This window comes from Haliaeetus leucocephalus, unplaced genomic scaffold, assembly GCF_000737465.1.
Source record: "Haliaeetus leucocephalus isolate CR32 unplaced genomic scaffold, Haliaeetus_leucocephalus-4.0 Scaffold267, whole genome shotgun sequence".
NCBI lineage: Eukaryota > Metazoa > Chordata > Aves > Accipitriformes > Accipitridae > Haliaeetus > Haliaeetus leucocephalus.
Window position 1 is genome coordinate 53,768 of NW_010972703.1, and position 17,501 is coordinate 71,268.

Here is a 17,501-nt window from a genome sequence, read left to right on the forward strand (position 1 = left end):
CAGACCCCCCCCATGGAGCCGGGCCGCCCGGGCCGGCAGCGGGCCCCCGATTGCATCCGACGACAGAAGCGACGGGAGCTGGATGCCCGCCGCAGCAAGTGCCGCATCCGCATCGGGGGGCACCTGGAGCGCTGGTGTCGCCTCAAGGAGCAGCTCGGCTTCGCCCTGCACTCCCAGTTGGCCCAGTTCCTCCTCGACAGGTCAGTGAGGGGGTGGCGTGTGCTGCAAAACTCTTAAAAAACCCTTAAAAACCCTTGGGATGGGGAAATGAATGGTTTAAGCTTGCTCACTCTCCCTCTTCCCACCACAGGTACAGCTCCCACGGCTGCATCTGGAGCCCAGGTTGGTGCCTCCCACCCCAAATCCATGTTGGCATTGATTATTTTGGGTGCAAAAGAGGTTTACAGTGAAGAGAGAAGATTCCTGTTGCATTGAGCGCTTGGGTGCTGGAGATGCACCTGGAGATGCTCACCCGCCTAAATTGCTCCCTGGGTTTGGCTGCGTTGGGGTTGTTGGCATCCCCAGCTCTTTTTTTGGGGGGGGAGCTGTCTGAGTTTTTGGGGGTTGCTAAAAAAGAGGAGCTCTTAATACGGTGGAAACATCAGAGCGTGCATGAGATGGTAGGAAATGTGAAGGGAAACCCTTGCAGACATCCCACCCGCCCTATGCTGGTTTTACACGATGGAGAACAACCAAAAAGCTGAAGTTTGGAGCCAGTTCTCACCAATTTGTCTGGTTTTTGTACCTTCACCAGGCGAGCCGGAGCCCAACCTTCTCCATGCCGATGCCCTGCAGCGCCTGGTCGTCCTGTCCCACGGTCATGGCCAAGAGTGCGGTTTCGTCCCTGACGTGAAGCCCCCAGCCCCAGGCAGCACGTCCCAGCTGGTGTGGGAGTGCGTGGCTGGGCACAGCTTCTCCTGGGGTGTCCCTGGGGCGGCAGGGGACCATACCCCCACAACTGGCCACCATGGAGAGGAACAACAGGAGGACTCGGGGTGCAGCTCCCCACTGGCCACCGGCCGCCGGCGCTCGCTCCGGCAAGCAGGGCTGGCTGCTGAGTCCAGCTCTGGGAAGGGCGAAGCTGAACCAGGGGGAGCAGCTCAATTGCCCATCGGTGATGGTGACCGGACGGAAGAGCCAGGAGCTCGCTGTGATGACAGTGATGATGGCAACGCAGGTGAGCTCCTCTGTGTCCCCTTCTCCACCCTCATTTCTCCATTGGCTTCTCGATTCCCCATCTTCAGCCCTTCTCCCAGTGCCAGGGGCATATCATCCACCTTCCCACTGGGATCAGATGTTGCCCCAACCCCACTGCTTCCCTCTTGCTCCAGATTTGACAGCACCATCATGTAAAACAAATCTCTGGGCCTTTACTGGAAAAACAGATAGAGGAGTCTCCTACTGGGCTTGTTCCTACCACAGAAGAAGTATCTTCTCTCTCCTTCCTTTCCCTTGGAAAAGCAGAGCTGGAGGGCCTCGGGTTCATTACAGGCATTGAGCAGAAGACCTTGCTGAGCCCATGCAGATGCAGCTCTCAGCAGTTTCCAAGAGCCACAGCTCCTGTCGTTTACCCAGACTGAAAACCAGGGAGAAAAATCTCCTTTTTTTTCCATACAGCGCCTTGTAGTAGCTACTTGAGAAGAGGTTGAGCTTCTTCCAGTAGAGTATTTTGAAGTAACTTGGCCCTCATTTCTTCTGGTCAGTGGGATGGCACCATGCAGGTCCTTTCCAACACCTGAAGGTTTCCCAACTCTGCTGCTAGATCCACTCCCCATCCTCCTCCTCCCTCCTCTGCCTCTCCCAACATCCCAGCTCAACCAGCCCTGCTTCAGCTTACCGCAACTCCTGTCATCTCCTTGCAGCTCCCCAGGTGCCAACGGAGACGGGGACTGTGGCAAAAGATCATGGGAGGTGAGTGGTGGCATGCATGAGTCTTCCCCCAGTGTATAACTGGGCTCTCTGGAGCTGAAGGTCAAGTTTGGACCCATCCATCTCATCCCTTGTGTTCTCCAATGGGCAGCCAATGTTTTAACAAAGACCTTCCATGATTAAAACCCATTCTGGCAGAGTTGACTTTGATTGTTGCATTCCTGCAGTGCACTTATCCCGGAGGAGAAGGCGGAGCAGGGGGCTGAGCACCAAGAAGAAGAGGAGGAAGAGGAGGATGAGGACTTTGCTGAGGATGATGACCTCGCCTACACCGATGATCTGCGTGATGAGAATTACCACCCATCTCTGGACAGGTGAGGAGCATTTAGAGCTGCTGGGAAGGAGCCCACAGACTGGGACCACATGAGAGCCAGTCCACAGGCTCCCAGTCATGCTGTCCCAGTCTAGATGGGTATCGCACTGGAAGGGTTTCAGACCTTACATCTCTACCACCTTCTTGTCTTGCTACACCTGACCCTAGCGGAGATGGGAGGAAATGGGAATAACGTCCTCATATCACCTAAATAAGGTGCTTCTGAGCTCAAAAGGGCACAGCCTTTTGGGGAGGCACCTTCTTTCACTGTATCTCTGCCTGGGTCTTTGCCATGTCCGACCAAGTCCAACCACGTCCATCTGCATCCAACCAATGTCCTACCATTTCCAACCTTATCCAACCAATGTCCTGCCACATCCAACCATCTAAACCACCTTGCCTATCCCATGTCTGTCTTCTCCCCCAGTGACTCTGAGCTGCAGCGACGACAAAGCCAGACCAAAGCTCATAAGAAATCTGTAAAGGAGGAGCAGCCCCCAAATGAGCCAAACCTGACCAACTCCAGCCCGTCAGAGGAGAAGGGTGGACGAGTCAAGTGAGTCACGATGGCCGCAGCGGTGTGGTGATGTTGGGGATGAGCATTGGGGTTGCCTGTCTTGGGGCATCCATCTCTCCATTGCCGCTGAATGAGCGTTTTGGGGCATGTTGGAGATGCTGCTGCTTTCCATGCCGAGAAACCAGATGGAAACCATCCAACCCAACAATAAATGATGTTCGAGCTCTGGGCAGAACAGAAGGCACGTGTCCCCGAGGTGGTTTAATCCTTCTCCTTGCGGTGCCGCTGTCTGCAGGGCAGAGCTGCGTTGCCAAGCCTTGTTGGGTGTGGAGCTTGCAAAGGGGGGGTCTGGCATGTGGATCTTGCTACTGAGGGGCCTTAATGAGTCACCATTTCATCTGCTGTGTCTCTCATGGAGCTGGTCCCCATGCTCAGGTGGCCGGGGAGCAAGGATATGCTGCTTGGGCAGGGCTTGAAGACCCCTTAAACCATCACCGTGGTGGGTGTTGAAGCCCTTCTTTCACATATATAAAGCCTCTGAGCAGCCTGGAGGTTTACAGCAGCAAAAAATCCATATGTTCCACCCCCTGCATAAGCACAGAGGCTCCTGTCTCTACCTATAGATACGGGACTTCTCCAGCAGCCAGAGCAGCTCTATACAGCTGTTGTGGTTTAACCCCAGCCAGCAACTAAGCACCACGCAGCCACTCACTCCCTCCCCCCCCACCCAGTGGGATGGGGGAGAAAATCGGGAAAAGAAGTAAAACTTGTGGGTTGAGATAAGAACAGTTTAATAGAACAGAAAAGAAGAAACTATTAATGATAATGATAACACTAATAAAATGACAACAGTAGTAATAAAAGGATTGGAATGTACAAATGACGCGCAGGGCAATTGCTTACCACCTGCTGATTGACACCCAGCTAGTCCCCGAGCGGCAATTCTCTGCCCCCACTCCCCAGTTCCTATACGAGATGTGACGTCTCATGGTATGGAATATTCCTTTGGCCAGTTTGGGTCAGGTGCCCTGGCTGTGTCCTGTGCCAACTTCTTGTGCCCCTCCAGCTTTCTCGCTGGCTGGGCAGGAGAAGCTGAAAAATCCTTGACTATAGTCTAAAAATTACTTAGCAACAACTGAAAACATCAGTGTGTTATCAACATTCTTTGCATACTGAACTCAAAACATAGCACCGTACCAGCAACTAGGAAGACAGTTAACTCTATCCCAGCTGAAACCAGGACAACAGCCTAGCTATATTGCCCAGCAGCTCAAGCCCATGGGGAGAGGTGAGTAGTGACCGCAGCGCTGCCAACCTCAAGTGTTGGTCAAGGGACACCTTGGTAATGACCATGATTATTTAATTTGTAAGCACTCTTTACCACTGCCTGTTTGAGGCTGAGGGGTAGGTTTTAATCTCTCCTTCCCAGCCACGTGGGCTCAAAATTCATTTTTCTGTTCTAAATAAGCTCAAATCATCACTCAATTATTTGCTGGGTCTTTATGCAAGAGTATTAAATAGAGGTTGGTCTCAATGCTGAAACATGAGGATGGTCCACGCATTGCCTCTTGGGTCTGACACACAAGGAGATGTCACCTTGCTGGATTTTCTTACACTTTGAATACAAGGGTGTTAAAACCCCCTTTTTCATTGGAGTTAGCTGGAGTGACCACGTAACACCGCCTTCTAATGCATCTTGCCTTCGTGTGTCCTATGGAAGATGGGACTGGCAGCAAAATGCATGCCCCAAAACTCATCACGTAAGTATCGTGCCGCTCCATTAAGGCCTTTATTGATTTGCTTTTTCACTTTGACGTGGTATTGCCACTTCTTTTCAGTGCTAAACGCCCTTCCCGCCTCTTTGCAGCTCTGAAACTGCCTCGCAGCTCGCTGGAAGAACAAACACCCTCCTGGAGACCCAGTCCCAGCAAAGGAAAATGTGACGGTAAATCTGGCATTTGCTTTTCTCCTCTCCGTGCCCACCGCTGTACATGTAGCACTGGGGGGACACCAGGCTCTCAGATTCAATTTGAGGGTGGAAAGGTTTGGGTTAGGTCAAGGTAGTCCTAGTTAAGGCCAAAAGTGAATTAAAAGAGGGACTTTTTTCACACCCCTCTGGCATTTTTTGGATGCTGCACGCTTTCCATTCAAAACCCTGGTGTTCAGACCTCCAAAAGTACACCAGTGCCTAAAGATGCACCTGGAGATTTGCAGAAGTGGCTGACAAAAGCGGTTGTTGACTTTCCTGGGCAACCAGTGCAGTCTTGGAGCTTTTACCCCCCTCTCCAAAGCCCTGCCTAAACTTTTTAAGTTGTTGGTGCCCTTTTGAAGGCTGAGCTTTTGGTTACAGAGATCCTATTTACCAGCGTGTGATTAATTCCCACCTCCCTGCCCTTTTTGTCACAGCAACTGGAAGAATGGAGATGAAATACTATTTTATCAGCAAAAGAGAGCACCTCCAGCCTTTGGTGTGTTCATCCTCTTCTCGCTTCCCAAAGCTAATGCCATCATGAGCTGATGAAACATTTTTAAGAGATTGCGGACAAAGATGCCCAGCCCCTATTTTTATTTAGTGCTGAGGATGTGGTCTGGCATTGTCATCTATTAACGATCTTTTTATTTCTCCTCCCCACAAAAGCACGCCTGTTTTTTTTAACGCATCTTTCTGTATTTCAGGGTGTCAGCCAGAAATAGCTGCTGTTTCCAAGGAGCTGTGGATCAATTATAGATCAAACCTGTGATGTGAACACAGCGAGGCTGGCGTGAGGTTGACAGCAATCTTAAATGTCCTGGGACATAGCCAAAACCATGTGAAATACTTTTTGTAATGAGTAATAAAGAATACATTCCTATTTATAATGTCTGAAAGGTGCATTTGTTAATGCCGTTTCCTGCTCCAATAGGGAAAGATACTGAATTCCCAAAATGGAAGAAATAAAAGAGAAATGGTCACCCAGAGGATGGTTTTAATGTAGTGTTTGCTTGGAAACCCGTCAGCTGTGAGATTGGAGGACCACAGCTTCTCAGCTCTGTGCCTGGGGACAAAAGCCTCACTCAAGATGTTTCTTTCTCATTGCAGCTGCAAGAGGCGAGCGCAGCCGTGCGATGAGGACGTGGCCCAGATCGGCCCAAAGAGGATCAGGTACCTGGGGCTGGTGGGGAAGGGGAAGCTGCTGTGCCATTTCCCAGACTCTTGGGAAGAAGAGAAGGTGCAGCTCAGCTGTTCCGTGGTGGGACACCCTTGGCAAGCAACACTTGCTCTGATAGGAGCCTCCTGAAGGGCTTTATTTGCTTAAATTAAGCTTTTAATGGGTGGGTGAGAGGGAAGATGGGTGAGGAAGACCTATTGGGGTGCCAAATCCAAAAGCCACTGCTTTTTCAGCTTTCCTAATGTCCTCACTGACGATGGTTTTCCACCTTCCCTCCTGCAGGAAGGCAGCGAAGCGTGAGATCCTCCTGTGTGACTTTGAAGGCTGTGGCAAGATCTTCTCCAACCGCCAGTACCTGAACGTGAGGGTTGGGGGCAGCCGTTGGGCTTAAATCCACCTCTCACGCCCCAGGAGGTGCAGCCCAGCTGGGCACAAGCATCCCTCCCACTCCCAGTCTCTTCTGGGGCCAGCATGGGCTTTGTTGACCCACCTGATGGGTCAGGTTTTGCCTGTCCAAGCTCCGTTTTGGGCATTTTGGCTGTTGGCCTAGAGGTGGAATTGGGCAATCTGAACTGCCTGTGGCTTTCCAAAGCTGGATAATAGATTCAGGACTTGTTGGCCCTGTGTGTTCAGCAGCAGCTCAGCATGCCTGAGATCGCTTGAAGTTCCACCACGTGCTTCAGGGAGCGAAACTGGGGGGTGGTTGTCACTGGAAGGTGCCCTTGGGCTTTCTCCAAGTGCAGCTTCTCACCCCTGACCTCCTGGCTTCTTACTCCCCCTTTTTTCTCCCCAAAATGACAGCACCACAAGAAGTACCAGCACGTCCACCAGAAGACCTTCACCTGCTCAGAGCCCAGCTGTGGCAAGTCCTTCAACTTCAAGAAGCACCTCAAGGAGCACGAGAAACTGCACAGTGGTGAGTTGGCCGCCTCAGTGCAGGCACGTACCCCCTGTATGGATATATATCTCCCTATACCTCGTCTCCTGCGCTGGTCCCACCTCTGCTGGGCTACGGCTGACCATACCCATGTCCTCACCATTCACATTTGCATCCCTGGTAGATGTTACTGCACCCGTTTGCTTTTTGCTCCCTACTGTCAAGCTCTCATTTCTCATCTCCGTTTCTGTGCTGGGAAAGCATCCTGCCTCCTAAAATACATCCCCAAAGCCCCCTGATTGCTCTTCTAGGCTGGATCAGCCCCTAATCCTTTTTTCTTCTGCCCTACAGACAAGCGGGACTATATCTGTGAGTTCTGCGCCCGTTCCTTTCGTACCAGCAGCAACTTGATCATCCACAGACGCATCCACACAGGCGAGAAACCCCTGCAGTAAGTACCGGTCCCATCAATGCAACCGCTGACTCTCTGGTTTGCGTCAGGGTTTCTCCCTGTCGCTTTTCAACCCAAATTTAGCTTCTCGGTGCGTGGCTCCACGGGAGAGCCAAGTTCCTCGCTGTGGGTAGCCAGAGGACTGGCTGTTATTTTTGCTTTGCCTAAAGGTTCCTGCCCCTGAGGCTGGCTGCGCTCTGATTCAGCAGCTTCAGGATCAGCTTCAGGGCGTGGGCTTGATTTGGAGAAGCTTAATAAGCTGGGACTTAACGAGTGTGATGCATTTCCATGCCTCAAGGGTGTGCTGAAGCCACACGGAGCTAATGAAGCAGTGGAGGGTGGTGGCTTTGCTAAACCCACATGGAATTGCAGCATGAAGATGAGGCGGGGCCAGTTCTCCCTCGTGCTTAATCCTTTGTAATACCTTTTTTTAAATCCTTTTACCTTGAATCTCGTTCTGTTTTCTCCCAGGTGTGAGATCTGCGGCTTCACCTGCCGCCAGAAAGCCTCCCTGAACTGGCACATGAAGAAACACGACGCCGACTCCTTCTACCAGTTCTCCTGCGACATCTGCGGCAAGAAGTTCGAGAAGAAAGACAACGTCACCGCCCACAAAAGCAAAAGTCACCCTGAAGTGCCCAGCGGACCCCCCCAGGCCGAGGGGGGCCAGCGGCAGATAGTGCCATCCCCACCGCCCAACTTCAGGGTAGGGACGCAGGCAGGGCTGGAGCATCCAGAGGTACCTGGAACGTTGGCTGTGGAACCCCTGGAGATGCCAGGGCTTGGGGACACCCTGGTGAGTGGTGGTGAACTGGAGAAGACCCCACCTCCCATTGAAGCCTCAGCTGAATATAGCGGGCAGGATCCAGGCGTGCCCCGAGGCCAGGTGATGGACAGCGTTGGGTCGTAGCAGGACTGATCATCTTGTTCTTGGCCAAAAGAGGGACCAGAGAGCAGGATGGGGTAAGGTGAAACGATGCTGGACCCCGTGGTGTGTGGCAGCAGCATGTGCAGGTGCCAAAAGTACAAGGGACAGGCAAGGACCGGCGCTTCCTGGGGGAAATCCCAGCTTCTCCCGAGCTCGCAGCGGTGTTGCCGCAGGTGGAGAGCCTCTCACTCGACTCCCTCGCTGCGAGGAGGGAGTGTGAGGTTGCCAAAGTCATCGGCAGGATCCTCAATAAAGACTTATTTTGTATAAAAGTGGGTTTCCCCACTTGTGCCAGCCACCTCTGTGCCTCAGTGCTGAGTCTCTATGGAAAGCAGAGGTAGAAGAGTGAGACTTCCATGTGTGCAGCCCGCCTTGACACCCTGTCCAAAGGTTGTCTGTATTTAGCACAATAAAAAAGGGTGATTTAGGTTGGGAAGTCAACAGTAGGTGGAGGCGACTGAGGCTGTATCAGTTTTGGCCTTGGAAACGGGCATTATTTGATCTGGTGATGGTTCCTCATGTCCTATAAATGCCACTTGCCTTTTATCGAACGTTTTTGGAAAGGATTGTAATATTTACTCAGCCTTGAAGGTTGCCAGCTCAACAGGCTTTATCAGGAAAAAAAAAAAAGACAAACAACCCTGCAAGCATAGGCCAGAAGATGGTTTTGACACAGATAAAGGGGCTGCAGGGAAGACGGAGCTCACTGGAGCGCCTGTGGGAATCGGGGACCTGAAACAGGGCTGGCTGTAGGAATTACAAGTCAAACAGCACTTGCAGGGAGGAAAAGAAAAAAAAAAAAAAAAGCATGTTTCAGAGGAGAAGACAGGCATTAAAGGTGGGTTTTTCCACTGCAATTCTAAGCATCCACAGCTTTTTGTTTCTTGCTGCTGGAGAGGGATGAGCCAGAGCACAGCCCTGTATCCAAACTGTGCTGTCAGCTATCCAATTAGAGAAACTGATAATGAAGTAATTGACCCCAAAACGGGGCTGTGAGGGCTCCATGAGAGCTCCCAGACCAGGGATAAATAGCAGGGTCAGTGATGGTGCAGACATGCTCTGCAATACCCCGACTCTGGGGTATCTGCTTTCCTGCTGTTTAATGTTTTTCTTCCCAGAGCAGAAACTGGGGGGGGTGTGGATTTCCTGGGCTGTGGGGGGCAAATGGGCACCCCAGTTTTCCCCACAGCATGAAACAGGGCAGCAGCACCCCTCATCCACCCACTCCTTCCCCGTGCACACAGAGTTGGTGACTGCCTGCAGAAAGGCTGCATCCCCTCATGGGGGCTTCCACCCATCCCCAAAAAGGGTTTTTTTCACCCTCAAAAGAAGGGCTTGATGCTACCAGGTAAAGGCAGGGCCATAGGGACCCCCCCCTCTTTTGCAATGTAAGCTCCTAACATCACTCCCCCAACCCAGGGTCCCTCTCTCCCCTTATTCTGCCTCTCCCAGGGTTTATTTTAAAGGCTTTACATGTTATTTTATTCCTTTCCCTTTTCTAGCAGCTCTGAAAGAAAACAGCCTCAATGCTGACTAAAGAGTTAAAAATATATCTATAGATATATGCAAGAAGACAGTCAGGAGGGTCTTAAACCTCCAAAAATAGGCCTTTGGGGGCATTTTAAAGTCACTTTAATTTAAAATTACAGGGAGTCCAAGGCTCTGAATAGGGGCTGTTTTGTGGGGCTCAAAGGTTGGGGTGTTTCTTGGCTGGTGGTGGTAGGGGGATGGCTCAGTCCTCCTCAGCTGCACCCATCCCACACTTAAGACCCCCCCTGCAGAGACCCCAAAACTCTGCCAAGACCCCTGAGCTGGCTGGGGACAAGAAGAGGTGTCCCCAGCTCTGTTCACCTCAGAGGAGAGCTTTGCTCAGCAGCAGCAGCATCGCTGCAGGACCAAGCCTGACCCCAGAGTGGCTTTTCCTTCCGCAGCCAGCACACAAAGACACCAGATTGTTGGTTTTTGGGTTTTGTTTTGTTTTTTTTTTTTTTTTTTTTTTTTGCACAGCAACTTTTATTTCCCCACTAAACAGAATGACAGGGCAAAGAGACATAACAGCATCGCGGGATCACACGAGGGTGGGCAGGGGTTTATAAGCACGCGCGAGATCACACCTAAAACAAGGCTTCCCCCTCTTTCCCCACCACATGGCCTGGGTTTCCCTCGGAAGCTACCCACACCCACAAAGCCAACCCCAAAAATCTGCGACGCCGAGCGCGCCTGAGAGACTCCAGGTTTGCGACATGTCCATTGCTCTCCCTACAGCTACACCCCTGCCAGCTTTTGCGTTGACCCAAAAGCATCCATCTCCCCTTTACTCCATCCCCGGGGCTGCGGCTCCCAGCACTCGGCTCTACTGCGGCCCTACGGATGCACAGCGTTAACGGGGGGGAAGCGACGAGGGAGATCGCAGGGTTTTGCTCTCTTAGCACTAGTGGCAGCGAAAGACGGGCTCGGCCCTTTCCCAAGGAGGAAAGGAAAGCGAGGATGGGGTGGGGTGGGAAAAGCTAAAAGGTGACCTGCAGAGCAACGGTGTCAGAAATCAGGGGTTGGGTACGGTACCTCTCCTCCTCACGCAGGTTTCCTAGCCCTCGAGAGCTTCTCGGGGTGCACGAAAGCAGGCAGCTTTGTCTACGGATCAATGCAGGATACGATAAACCCCTAAGGTAGCTTTTCTCCCTGGTTACATCCCTGTTTACATGGGGCAGCCAACTCGAACAAAACAAAACAAACATATGGGGTTGCTTATACAGCAGGCCGGAGGTGAGGGGAAATAACCCCACAGAGAGGCTATTTAAGCAGCCGCCCTCAATGGTTGAAGCCCCAGAGGAAGGTTTTCAGGGTAAAAGAGACCCAAAACTTTAAAATGCAACAAGAAGTAGTTAACCCCAAAGCCAAACAAGGGACAATCATGAGTTTCAGGGTCCGTTGTCTGAAAGCAAGGGGTAAAGGGGACAGGATCGGGCACTACTTGCAGGTCACCTCGGGAGGGTTAAAGAAACTGGACAGGTCAATTGCAGAGGGAAAGCGAGGAGCCCACATAGAAGAGCCAGAAGAAAGGAAAGATCTTTTCAGTGAAAGCGGCCGTGAAGGTGAAGATGGGAGCCATGTTATCAGCATTGTAAAACGCCACCCACCCGCCTTCGTAGTCCAGGTACACCCCGATCTTCCTGGGCCTCTCACACAGGGAGAGGGGCGTCTCCGGGGAGGTGAAAGCCTGATACTGATCCCAATTCTTTCCCTTCCAGTTCAACCCCACCGCCCAGATCCCCTCCTCTGGAGCAAAGTCAATTTTCTCCTTCCTCCGCACGGACTCACGGGCCGCCCCCAAGACCCAGCTCTCTCCATCTCCCACCTCCACCTCCCAGTAATGCCTCCCAGCTATGAAACCCTCCGCCGCCAGCACACAGAAGGAGTAATCGAATCTCTTGGGGTTTGCCGGCAATTCCTGGGGAGCACTCCTGAGCCGCACGCTCCTCTTATCCTCCGACAGCACCAGGTAGGGGTTGGCCGTGTCCGGGTCCAAAGAGAGATCACCTGTGAACAGAAAAACATGGATGTGAGCATCTACAAGCTAAGGACACTTCTCCCACCCTTGACGGAGCCACCCTACAAGCGCATTTATCATCTCTGCCCCAAACCAGATGAGGATGACACCAGGCAAGTCGCCTCCAACAGCTTTAAGCACCCAAAGCACAAAGAGCCACAGGGGAACAAAGATCAAGCTCCACTTTCTAATTAATTAAACAGAGAAACAGCCAGATCTCTGCTGCAAACCCACCAGCCTGTCCGATTCAAGACACCTCCTTGCTCTGGAATAGATATTTCTGGGCAGAAGTAACATTTTTTTTAATCACTGCCAAGTGCCGGAGAGGAATGAGTACAAATATCCTCGTGTCTAAGGGCTCTTGTTGTACTCAGGGGACTGTCAGGAACTAGGGCTGCACAGCCTGAAAACGACTGAGAGAGGGGAACATCACAGACTGCTAAAAGCAAGACGGGTCTCTCCTGAACCCAGGCAAGAAGACAGAGCCCAGCAACACCCCTGAACTACCAACAGCAGATGCAAAGGTTGCGAAGTCCATCTTTGAGCCAATTCCAACCACCAGCAGCAGGGCTAAAGGTCTCCTTGCTCTGAGTAGAGCAGATCAGCTTCTGGAGAGTCCTCTTAACCCCACAGTTTCCTAACAAATTTGAGGGCTGTGCCTTTCATGGACTCTCCCAGCAGCTGAATAATTTTTTTTTTCACCCTTGTCTTGGCAGCACCAGCAATAATTTTCTCCTCTCCTGACCTCTAAGGCTAGCTTGAAGGTCTTACTGCCAAGATACCTCCCAGGGGAAGCTGAAACTCCCAAATTAAGCCTTGCAAAAATGAAGGTCACACTCCCAAAACCAAACTGTGCTCACCTGTGTCATTCTCCAGCTCGAACCGGAGGTTCTCTGAGGGAAGAGAAGAAAAAATTTAGATCCCTTTGTGCACAGGGAGTCCCTGGGGACTGCCTACGCACACACAACCTTACTCCCTGCCTTATGGCAAGCAACCAAACACTGCCGCTTGGGAACAAGCGTGTACAGCCACATCAAACTTCCATGCAGAAATCCAAGGGAAATGTGCTGCTTTTCAAGCAAGCAGGGCTTTTTATTTTTGATGAGCAGATGCTCAAACAATAAAGAGCTCTCCTAACAAGCCCAAGGGAGAAACAAGAGTACAGCTCAAACCAAATAATCTTTTAAGTTGAATTTTATCCTTCAGGTTGAATTAAACATAGGGGTTAGGAGGCACCAACTTTTAAAGAAAACCTTTTTCGGCACTCACCCTTGAACTCCAGCAAGACCTCTTTCAGCACTGCACTCTTCTGGGAAAAGCTCTTGAGCTTCTTCTCCAGCTCCGTGAAGCCAGCCTCTGGCTTGCAAAACATCCAGCTCTCAAAGCTGGGGAGAGAAATAAATATTAGGTCCCCTCTGGAAAAAAAAAAAAAAAAATCTCCAAACTACAGGCAGGGAAGAAACCTGCCCTGGTACTGAGAGCTTTGGTGTTGGATTATTCTCCCTCTGTCAGTGCTTGTGAGGTCACACCTAAGGACTTGGTCCAGTTTGGGGCTGCCCAGTATGAGGCACACAGGAGGCCACTGAGATTGAGATGTGGGGGGATCTCTACACCTTGGCTTTTGATGTCAGTCCTGCTGGTGTGGGTTTGGTCCCACACCAACCGAGTTACTCTGCAGTTTCCTCGGGAAGGACGCTCAAAACTGTCCTACAACACAGCTGCCACAAAACCCCTTCACGAAGGTTTGGTTTTGCCTCAAAGGTAACACCCGGGTGTGGATGAGAACCCCAAGGCAGGCGGTGGGAACCTGGACAGGGCGTACACCCTCACACCACCGGCTCTGCCTCTGGTGTGAGCCTCCCGGTTAACGCAGCAAGGGCTCAGGTTCACTCACCTGCTTCCAGCTGGGACAACACCCTGGAGAGAGAGTGAAAAAACAAGAAGCTAATCAGTAGAAGTCTCTCTTCTACCTCAGAGCCTCCAAAATCCTCCCCAAAACTGGCCCCACGGCTGCTCTGCTAAGGGGATCAGCTCTCAGCAGCTGTTTCCAAAGCAGACCACAGTTGGACTCATGGAGATGGCAGAATTATATATAAATATGGGGTTTTTCCTTCCCCTTTTTCTTTTTTAGCATGGGTGGGGAAAAAAACAAAGCTTCTTTTTTAAAGAAATTAAGAAAAATGATTGCCATCAAGCTGCCAAAACCATGAGGATTCAGGGCTCACAGTGACGATGGAGTGACACAAACCAAAAATGTTTGGGAGGTTTGTTTGGGTATTTCTTAGTTCTTGGCATCACAGGGGGCCCAAGCAGCTTCACTACTACAAGGGCCAATTTAGGTCCCCCAAAGCTGTGCTAAAATTTGGATTCCCACCTGAAAAAGCAGCGCAGCAGTCCTGCAGCAAGTCAACCCCCTTGACTAATAGATGGGCCAGCTCCAGCACAGAGTTAATGGACCCGAGCTGCCCCCCAGCAGAGCACGTCATCACCCTGCAGTCCCTGTAAATGGATTTTTGTCCCCAGGGATCCCAACCACAACCTGCCCTGGGTTTTACACCCTGCTATACCATAACCTCTGGGCTGGGAGGACACATGCCAGGAGTCTCACCTGCCCAGACTGGTTTCCTGAGCAGTTTTCTCCTCCTTGCTCACCCAGGAGCTTATCAAGCTGGGCAATCTCCTCAGAGAGCCGGGATACACTCTCATCTCTCCTCTTGACAATGTCTCTGTCTAGCTCCTCCAAACGAGACAGCAGGAGCTGCTCCTTCTCCTCCAGGAAGCCCCGGAGCTCCTTGCACTCAGCCACAATCTTCTGCCTCTCCACTTCCGTCTGCTTCTGCAAAACCCAGAGGGGAAACCCACGTGAGACCGACATCCCCGTGGCCAGGGGTGTTCAGCGAAACCCCCATCCTGAGGCACTTACCAGCAAGTCTTCACTCTGCCTCTCCCTCTCAGCCTTGGCTTCTTCACGTCCTTTCCTCAGGGAGCTCAAATGCTCCTGTGGCACCTCCTGGAAGGAGAAAGAGGAGATCTGTTGGGAATTCTTCCTATTTAGGATCAGGAATAAGGAGGAAAGGAATGGTGGGGGATTCCCTCCAGCTCTGCTGCTAAAACCAGTCAAATTTCATCAAATGTGGTTTTTTTGAAGCTGAAGAATACCACAAACCCAAACTGAAGTCAGACCATCACCACACTGTGTCCTCCCCTTCCCTGTTATCTTCAACCTTTAGTTTTGGGCATGCCAAGAAAGCCAAGAACTTTCCCCAGCCAGACCAAAAACTGTCCCCCAAAACAGCCTGAGCAGTTCAGAGCCAGGTACAGGAGAAGGAAGAAAAGGGCAGCAAGGCAAAAAAAAAATATTAGAGCCAATTTGTAGCTCCCTGTAAGAGCGCAGCTGCAAACGCAAACCACCAAGTCCCACCCATGTGAAAACCCCTTCCGCCTCAGTGCCTCTTGGGATCAGCTTTCACATCCCAGCCCCAGCATGAGCTGGGGAGACCAGCTGAGGCACCCCAACATCTGCCTGAACCCCACCGAGATGGAGGGGCCGGCCGCCTCCAGGCTGCTTGTTAAGTTTATTAACAGCTTATTACTGGAAACCATCACGCCTGTCCTCGTTTAAGTCATTTAACCTCTGAGAAAAACGGAGAGGCACCTAGCAACACTAAACAAAAAGCAGCAGGGCTTTTAGAGCAAGCAACGACAGATCTTTTATAAATAAAACGCAAAGCTACAGAGATTTTGCTGCTGTTAAGTGGCTGTGCAAACCAGTGCTTCCTACCATGCACCTCATAATAATGCAGAATTTAAGTGTGAGATAAAAGCAAAGATTGGAAAAACAAGGGCATGGCTTCCAAGCAGCCTCCGAGGGGCAACAACTGGTTGTTAAAAATGCATAAAAGCAGATTAACGAGGGGAAAAAAAAACAAGAGAGCAACAGCCTGAGCAGCATTCAGTGGTGTACCTGCCTAAAGATGCCGTGGTCCTAAAAATGGGTAAGATCCCACATTTGGGGGTGGAGGGGACAATGCCAACTTGAGCTCCAGCTTCCCACTAAGAGCAACCACAGCCACCAAAGATGGCAAGGACGGCACAACCGGGCACCCGCAGCAATTTCAGTACAAAATTCAGTATAAAAGCCTTTGGTGCCACCTGCCTCGACACCAATAATTGCAAGACTTAATACGCAGTGGTTAACGATCACGCAGTCCCCTTCCCCGATCCACTGTGATCGCCTCAGCAGCGTCAGTGCCACCCTCCTCCTCCTCCTCCAGCCGCCACTGCGCAGTAAACATCCGCTCCCTGTCCGGCATCTTGGTTTTCCTCCACCCCATCAGAGAAACAAGGCCTGGCTGCTCAGTGTCAAGCCACCATGCTCACATGCCTCTTAATTAGTAATTAATAATTATTTCCACCAGGAAGCCTCCCTCATCATGACCTGGGGGTCTCCCCTTCGCCACCACGGCCATTTTGGCAGAGATCGAACGCCGCCAGAGGCCAGGCTCCGTATTTGCTCTGCGTCACATTGCTCAACCGCCCTGTACTGTTTTTTTTGGGGGGCAGGGGCAAAAGTCACTCCTGGGGGATTCCTGCTCCACTTTAGCCCCAGACTGTGCTCGGTGCTAAAAAAATAAGCCCCCCCGTCATCCCAAGGAGCCAGGCTCCATGCTCACTCCAGAGCATTTCTGCCCAGGGAAGCGGGGGCTCAGGATTTTGGGGTGCCTGATGGTATTTTGCACATTCACACCTGCACACAGGCAAGCCCAGGGATTCCCATACCAGTTCAGTGTTATTTCACACAGAAGACCAAACCGGCCAACACCTCCCTCCCGGTATCTTCCCAGTTAAAACCAGCTCCATTTTGCACTGGGGACATTCCTTCATCCTGCCCTACTGCATTTGGCCAGTCTCTGTTTGGGGGAAATTTGACTCCCTATTGCACCCCATATCCTGCCCTGCCACACGGACAGGCATGCAGCTTGGAAAGGGGGTCCCCAGTGGGGTCCCATTCTGCACCCCACACCCTGGGGGGGCCCCACTATCCTCACTGCATCCCAGGTACCTCTGAATGGAGATGGGAACACAGCAGGGAGGCTCCCTACTGCACCTTACACACTGGGGGGTAAGCAGGCTCACATCTGTACCCCCAGGAAGGTGGGAGTCTCTACTGCAGCCAAAGGGCATTGCCTCCCATGGGGAGCGGCTTCCCAGGTGCACTCCCACCCCGCGGGGTGTCCTTACTGCACCTGCAATTGGGGGTGGGGGGGGGTGTCGCTGGTACTCTTCCATCGCAGGAAGGATCCTTATTGCACCTCCCGTTCCTGGGGGGGGGCAGCATCCTGCACCCAAGAAGGGCTCTCCGGGTGGTGTCCTCATTGCACCCCAGCATGCCAGGCGCGGGGGGACTCCCAGTACTCTCCCTCCCGGGGGAGGGGGGGGTTCCCTACCACACCCGAGGTGGGCTCCCGGTGCCTTGCCACCTCCGGGGCGGTGGGGGGAGGAGATCCCTACTGCATCCCCCCCAATCCGGGACGGGGGTCCTTAGCACACCCGGTACGTGCCCCCCCCGGCTCCCTGCCGCGCCTGCCACGTGGTCCCGCTGCATCCCCCCCGCCCAAAACTGACCTCTGCGGCGTGTGCCGCCTCCTCGGCGGGCAACACGGTGTGGGTGCGGTGCTCGCGGGAAAGGTGGCAGACGACGCAGACGGCGCGGCGATCCTGCACGCAGTAGAGCCGCAGAGGTTCGCCGTGACGGGGGCAACGCGGCGGCCCCGGGGGGCCGGGAGGAGC

At 52.3% G+C, this 17,501-nt stretch overlaps 2 protein-coding genes across 2 annotated transcripts in view; one reads left to right on the forward strand and one right to left on the reverse strand.

The window, feature by feature from the left end:
* The first annotated feature begins 9 nt into the window (after positions 1 to 9).
* On the forward strand, positions 10 to 8,646 carry LOC104832879 (zinc finger protein 692-like). Its single transcript, XM_010569279.1, has 11 exons — positions 10 to 200; positions 311 to 342; positions 755 to 1,177; positions 1,863 to 1,911; positions 2,097 to 2,243; positions 2,670 to 2,798; positions 5,839 to 5,901; positions 6,191 to 6,269; positions 6,710 to 6,824; positions 7,137 to 7,236; positions 7,708 to 8,646. The coding sequence occupies exons 1-11, from the start codon at positions 13 to 15 to the stop codon at positions 8,144 to 8,146; spliced, it is 1,764 nt and encodes a 587-aa protein (XP_010567581.1). The 5' UTR covers positions 10 to 12; the 3' UTR covers positions 8,147 to 8,646.
* Positions 8,647 to 10,147: 1,501 nt separating this feature from the next.
* LOC104832887 (tripartite motif-containing protein 7-like) overlaps positions 10,148 to 17,501 on the reverse strand; it is a 7,764-nt gene continuing 410 nt past the window's right edge. The window contains 7 exon segments of the mRNA XM_010569289.1: positions 10,148 to 11,701; positions 12,572 to 12,604; positions 12,981 to 13,096; positions 13,606 to 13,628; positions 14,320 to 14,547; positions 14,635 to 14,721; positions 17,337 to 17,501. The exon segment at positions 17,337 to 17,501 is cut by the window's right edge and continues 6 nt beyond it. Of these exon segments, the coding sequence (XP_010567591.1) occupies positions 11,175 to 11,701; positions 12,572 to 12,604; positions 12,981 to 13,096; positions 13,606 to 13,628; positions 14,320 to 14,547; positions 14,635 to 14,721; positions 17,337 to 17,501 (1,179 nt within the window). The 3' untranslated portion in view covers positions 10,148 to 11,174.